Source organism: Penaeus chinensis, chromosome 18 (assembly GCF_019202785.1).
Source record: "Penaeus chinensis breed Huanghai No. 1 chromosome 18, ASM1920278v2, whole genome shotgun sequence".
Lineage (NCBI taxonomy): Eukaryota > Metazoa > Arthropoda > Malacostraca > Decapoda > Penaeidae > Penaeus > Penaeus chinensis.
In genome coordinates this window covers 30730316-30731650 of record NC_061836.1, presented here as the reverse complement: position 1 = coordinate 30731650, position 1335 = coordinate 30730316, and the positions used below count along the sequence as shown (strand labels likewise).

The 1335-nt window shown below is 38.7% G+C and overlaps 1 protein-coding gene across 1 annotated transcript in view; it reads right to left on the bottom strand.

Moving 5' to 3' along the window:
- Positions 1–406: 406 nt before the first annotated feature.
- Positions 407–1335, bottom strand: part of LOC125034867 (low-density lipoprotein receptor-like) — a 7992-nt gene continuing 7063 nt past the window's right edge. The window contains exon 7 of the mRNA XM_047626914.1: positions 407–680. Coding sequence (XP_047482870.1) covers positions 568–680 — 113 coding nt within the window. The 3' untranslated portion in view covers positions 407–567. The remainder of the gene's footprint in view (positions 681–1335) is intronic.

Below are 1335 nucleotides of genomic sequence, written 5' to 3'. Positions count from 1 at the left end.
GACTGAGTTTTAACATGGGATCGCGGTCATTTAAGACATTAATAGTATAACGTTGGAGCAGGGAATGTTAAACAGTGACAAAATATCCCTGGCTATAAGTTGCAAGCGATCGCACTGTCGCTGCATCATGCAACCCATTTTCTATGTGTCAGAATGCATTTCAAGTTTTAAAATACAGCTAATTCCAATAATGGGTTTATACATTTTTAAGAAGTCTAAGAACTCCTGTAGGACAAGGTTGTAATATGAATTAAAATTCATCAACATTCAGCGCTTTATATCTATTTTTCAGCAAGAATGCATTTCAAGTTTTAAAATACAGCTAATTCCAATAATGGGTTTATACATTTTTAAGAAGTCTAAGAACTCCTGTAGGACAAGGTTGTAATATAAATTAAAATTCATCAAAATTCAACGCTTTATATCTATTTTTCAGCAAGGCATATAAGAAAGAACATATGAAGTGAAATATGAAAAACAAATACAAGAGAGAGGTTGGGCGAAGGGAAGGATTTTCGAAGGAAGTCCTGGGGAATCCAGAAGACCCAGGAGCAACCAGGCAAGTCCTTAGTTCTTGCGAAACCTGGCCAGCTTAGTGAGGAGCGAGTTCTGCGCTTGGCTCCTGCGGGGGTCGAGGATCCGTCGGGGGCGAACGGCGGGGCGCAGCTGCTTCCTACTTTCTGTGGCGTCAGGAAGTTTGAAGGTCGACTATTATGCACATGTTGTTTGAGTTCTATTAAGGTTGATTACTTGTCGAGAAAAAATAAGACATGATTTATCTATACAATACATAAACTCTCCCTTGATATTGTCTTTCGTTAAGACACGTTCATTTTTGCCGAGGATGAATGTTAGCCTCCGTGTCGTCAACGTCAATGAGCGAAACTTATCAACGGACTGATATTTGTGTAGACGTATTGTCGCCAGCGTGAAAACGCATCCTTCCAAACACATGACCAGCCAGGTATCGTATCCAAAACAAATCTCAAATTAAACTTACGATTCCCTTAAACTTACGCTTCCCTTAATCTTACGATTCCTTTAAACTTACGATTCCCTTATACTTACGATTCCCTTATACTTACTTTTCCCTTAAACTTACGCTTTCCTTAGCCTTGCGATTCCTTTACACTTACGATTCCCTTAAACTTGCGATTCCCTTAAACTTATGATTCCCTTAAACTTACGATTCCCTTAAACTTGCGATTCCCTTAAACTTACGATTCCCTTAAACTAACGATTCCCTTAGACTTGCGATTCCCTTAGACTTATGATTCTCTTAAACTAACGATTCCCTTAGACTTGCGATTCCCTTAGACTTATGATTCTTTTAAT